The 5,000-nt window shown below is 41.0% G+C and overlaps 1 protein-coding gene and 1 long non-coding RNA gene across 2 annotated transcripts in view; one reads left to right on the top strand and one right to left on the bottom strand.

The window, feature by feature from the left end:
• cux2b (cut-like homeobox 2b) overlaps nt 1-5,000 on the top strand; it is a 124,299-nt gene that overhangs the window by 90,372 nt on the left and 28,927 nt on the right. The window contains exon 11 of the mRNA XM_063195870.1: nt 4,472-4,648. Within this exon, the coding sequence (XP_063051940.1) occupies nt 4,472-4,648 (177 nt within the window). The remainder of the gene's footprint in view (nt 1-4,471; nt 4,649-5,000) is intronic.
• LOC134445592 (uncharacterized) lies at nt 1,780-2,372 on the bottom strand. The gene is made up of 3 exons (XR_010034304.1): nt 2,250-2,372; nt 1,977-2,074; nt 1,780-1,842 (listed from the first exon to the last, which is right to left on the bottom strand). It is a non-coding gene; the product is annotated as an uncharacterized LOC134445592 (long non-coding RNA).

Genomic DNA, 5,000 nt, shown 5'->3' with positions numbered 1-5,000 from the left:
AAAAGACTACCAAAACCAAGTTCCCCTGCTGCCTTGAAATTATAAGTCAAAACATGAATTCAACTACATATTTGTTGTTCAAGTTCAATTTCACATATTAATACATACACAGATGGTTACTACTTTATACCACCAAAATTCATGACAAATCAGCTAGCCAAACAGGGCACGGGAGAAATTGGGGTTGCAGTAAGAAAACATTATGTTTTGGTAAGACTGATGGAGGGAGAAAGGATTTATGTAGAAGAAAATGTACTGTACAGAGCTGTGGTCTATTGGGCATTAAGCTTAATCTTGCAATTGGAAGGTTGCAGGTTTGAATCTGTAACCGTACATCAGTACCCTCATCCATTACTTCTGGGCCCTTAGGAATCTAATTCAAATATTACTCCAGGGACCGTTTTACCAATACGTAGTGTGATGTCATTGAAAAGAGTACAGTACATGATGTAGTACAAGTCCAAAACACTGTGTAGTCAACAGTCCATGTTTTGTGAACACACAAAAGATTCAGTCTTTTTCTTCACATTGAGCCCAAATAGCCAGTTGCAATGCCCCCTTTGAGATGAATGATGTCGACCTTGTGATGAATGATGAAAACTTGTAGCTGGCCTTTGTCTTTGATAAGCAGTCCAACTTGCATCCCTGTCAGTCTCAAGCTGGTCTTCACCATGAACCTGAAAAGATAAAAATAAGAAAAAAATATATACTTATGTGTGAAACATTACTGCCATCACTCACTCACACACACACACACACACACACACACACACACACACACACACACACACACACACACACACACACACACACACACACACACACACACACACACACACACACACACACACACACACACACACACACACACAGGGTGTCCCGAAACACTTTAAACCAAAATACTGTATGTGTGCATTGTTTTTTTTTCTTCAAAGTGTAAGACAATGTGCACAGACATCATTTTACAGTTCTGTCTATTCTCAAAAATATGTAGGTTTTATGTTTACACTGTAAGACCTGCAACAGTCCTTGGAAGTGAACGCAGCCATTCCAAATGAATGCATAATATTCCAAATAGAGTTGTATGTGGAAAAGTAGTGCCTGGATTAGAGTGGATGTCAGTTTGAGAATAGATGGTGACTAAACAGTCACATGATATTTAATTAACACCTACTTAACGATGTAAAGTGTGTGCATTATTTCCACACACACACACACACACACAGTATATGGGTGGACTATAACTGTTGTTAGACAAGAGAACGACCTAAATTAGGAAAGCATTTGTAAATATGAAGACTTACAGCATACTGCAGGAATCCTCTTGAAAGTGTGGGAGTTGATGTAGAGCTGTGCAGTAGTTTTGGTTTGTGTCCTGCAAAAACAGGTGAGTGTAGTTGTAAGTGATTAGGATTACCTTGAATCCAAACCTAGGCACTAGTGTAACATTACTGCCATTTCTCTCTCTCTCTCACACACACATACACACACACACACACACACACACACACACACACACACACACACACACACACACACACACACACACACACACACACACACACACACACACACACACACACACACACACACACACACACACACACACACACACACACACAATGGGCAATTAAACAATGTGTTATTAGTCAATAGTATAACAGCATGAATGTTCACCAGAGGTGTCAATCCTGGCATAAGTAGACAAATCCCCTACCACAGTTGCTTGTGCATCAGTTACATTTATACTGGTTTAGGAAAGTATTTGTAAAGTCTTACGTCGTACTGGAGGATTACTCTGAGTCAATGTAGAGCTGTTGTCCTCTGCTTTAGGTCTGTGTCCTGCAAAAACAGGAGAATGTAGATGAATAGTACGTATTACATTGATTCACAGTCTCTGTACATATTGATAGAAAAACACAGCATAGAACATAATTACATTCCATACAGTCACTAGAGTACAGTAGGCTACCTACCTGTTTTCAGTTTCTCTCTGAAGAACCTCAAGCCAACCCAGAAAGAATGGATAGGTCCCATGAAGGTCTGTGGTAGCAGTCTTGTGGAACACCGTTAGCTGAAGCAGATAAATAACAGAAAAGAAAAGAATAATGTATAAGTGATGGAGACATAAAAACAACTGGGGATTGACGTTTATGTGAATGAATATGAATGACAACAGCTAATTAATATGGGTTATATTGCTCAAATAACAGAATACATTATATGCCACATTCATTCGACAGATGTACCTGTATTACTCATTAAACACACTCCATGGCCTCAATGTAGTTCAGAATCTTCTTCTTCCTCTTCGGTGAGAATGTTCCCATCAGCTCTATTGTCAGACCCCATCATCCGTTGGTAGAAGCATGAAGCACCCTGTAGTTAAAACACACAATAGTTCTCTTGTAATACTACGTTTTTACACGCTTTTCCTCTTGACTAATGTTGTCTACCGAATGTGTTATAGCATTGAACGCTGAAAGCATCGCTTCAAAAGGCACATTGCCGCAATGGTTAACTGACATGTTTAAAATAGCCAATAATGTCCTTCAGCAGTAGGCCTGTCTGAGTTTGACTTCGATTAAAATGAAGTAAATAAACAGCCAAGATTATACACCGATATTTCCTTTGAGGTAGTCTGAATAAAATTCCACAGGGTGACTTTTTAAATGGTAGGCCTAGTTCTAATGCCGTGTAAAAAAACGGTGCGTAAAACATGATCCGATGAGGTCCCTTTCACAACGCTGGGTGTTCGGACACAATTACACAACCATGTAGCATAGCAATCTGACGATTGGCCATTTGGAACTACAAAATCAGGAAATGTGGATAACCTGTCATTTGAAATAAGCAATTACCATTTCGTTCATGACCGGTTTCTCCTACATTAAACATTTCATATTTTGTGCGCAACATGGCTAGTATTAGGCTAGTGAGCCCACCATACCAGAGATATTTTTTAAAAGTTTATCCTTTTGGGCTTCAGTTTAACCGATAGGCACATGTTACATCACTGATTCTGACAATTAAAAATAGTTTAACTTACCGGTCAAAGACTGGATGTGGTTCAATCGCCATGGAGAGTGCGAGTTAAATCCAGTCCCTTTGGAGCATTTGACAGACGGTTGATGTTGAGGTCCTTAATTCCATTGCTAACGACGGCTGTCTTCTTCCGCGCTTCGGTGCAGCTGTGATTTCTTATTTTTGCCCGAGAATCGAGTTTCGCGGTGTTATTAAGCTATTAGTAAACCATTTCCATTCTTCAGGGCCGGCTTATTTGACTCAGCATTCAGCAAACAGACGTTCCAACTTCATGCTGCATGCATGTTGTTTAGCCCCACCCCCACTGATTCGCGGTTATTTCCATTCAAACCTTTGACTTTCAAAACCAAGTTCAACCAAACCATGGAACTTTAACTCAATGGATTTCTCAGAGTTAAATATTCCCGCCTTTCCCTCTCTTTCTTTTTTTCAACGGCTGACTTGCCAACCTAAGTTCATTCAACACTTCAAATCTGCCAGAACTATCAAATAATCAACACAATAGGCATGTGTAAGTTGTATTAGAGAAAAAACTTCCTCACTTAAGTTAAATATCGATGACTTATCAGAGCTCATTGTGTTGAAGAGACCCAGTAAGTGGTTTTAACTAAGCAAGGCTGCAATGTTTTACAGTGTACAGTCAGCTAAGTGATGTCCCGCGGTGATGCACCTGCAAGCTGAGGGATGTTGTGTAGAGTCCCAATCGTACTGTGACTAAACAAAATGTACTGTTTGTGGTGACTTCTCTGTCTCGGCCTCTCTCTCTTTCTCTCTCTTTCTTTCTCTCTTTCTCTCTATCTCTCTCTCTCTCTCTCTCTCTCTCTCTCTTTCTCTCTCTTTCTTTCTTTCTACAACAGACCCGATGGAAGTTTCAAAGGGAATGGTGGGGTGTATGATTATGGTGGAGTTTGCCTATTACTAGCTGATGAACGATGTTAAGTCTTTTTTGGAAATGTAGGGACTAAGAGCTTTGTGATGTGGACGAGGGTAAGAAGTTGGTGTTCAGCTGCTTTTTGTCTTTTGTTTTTGTCCCCTTGGCAGCAATGATGTGCATGAATTTGACATTTGGGTCCAATAAAGGACTTTTTAAACCTCATAAACCTCTTTCTCTCTCTCCCCCCTCCCTCTCTCTCTCTCTTCATCTCTCTTTCTCTCTCTCTCTCTCTCTCTTCATCTCTCTTTCTCTCTCTCTCTCTATCTCTCTCTCCCTCTCTCTCTCTCTCTCTCTCTCTCTCTCTCTCTCTCTCTCTCTCTCTCTCTCTCCTCTCTTTCTCTCTCTCTCTCTCTCTCTCTCTCTCTCTCATCATCTCTCTCTCTCTCTCTCTCTCTCTCTCTCTCTCTCTCTCTCTCTCTCTCTCTCTCTCTCTCTCTCTCTCTCTCTCTCTCTTCATCTCTCTCTCTCTCTTCATCTCTCTCTCTTTCTCAGGAGGAAGAGGACTCTTCTCGTCTAGAGTCGGTGGTCTTGGCTAAGGACCGAGAGATCCTCCGTCTCCTTGACAACGCCCAGCGGCTCCAGTTCACACTACAGGAAGTTCAGGAGGCAGCAGCCAATCAGATCACAGAGCTGGAGCGCAAGCTGGCCTATAAGAGAGAAGCTATAGAGGTGGGTCAGCCCTGAATGCATAGAATACAAGTACACACACACACACACACACACACACACACACACACACACACACACACACACACACACACACACACACACACACACACACACACACACACACACACACACACACACACACACACACACACACAAATGTGCACACACACATACGCACACATGTTTAGAGCTCCTTCAGAACCAAATATGGTACAAATGTGTTATTATAGTATGTTAAGTTATGTTGTAAGATGTAATGTGTTTGTTTTGTTAGTGTTTGTTATTTACATGTAATGTGTGTTTATGTGTGTGACGTTATTTACATTTATTATATGGTGTGACGTCATCGGTC

This window comes from Engraulis encrasicolus, chromosome 3, assembly GCF_034702125.1.
Source record: "Engraulis encrasicolus isolate BLACKSEA-1 chromosome 3, IST_EnEncr_1.0, whole genome shotgun sequence".
In the NCBI taxonomy this organism is placed as follows: domain Eukaryota; kingdom Metazoa; phylum Chordata; class Actinopteri; order Clupeiformes; family Engraulidae; genus Engraulis; species Engraulis encrasicolus.
The sequence above is the reverse complement of the archived record's forward strand: the minus strand, read 5'-3'. Positions and strand labels throughout refer to the sequence as shown.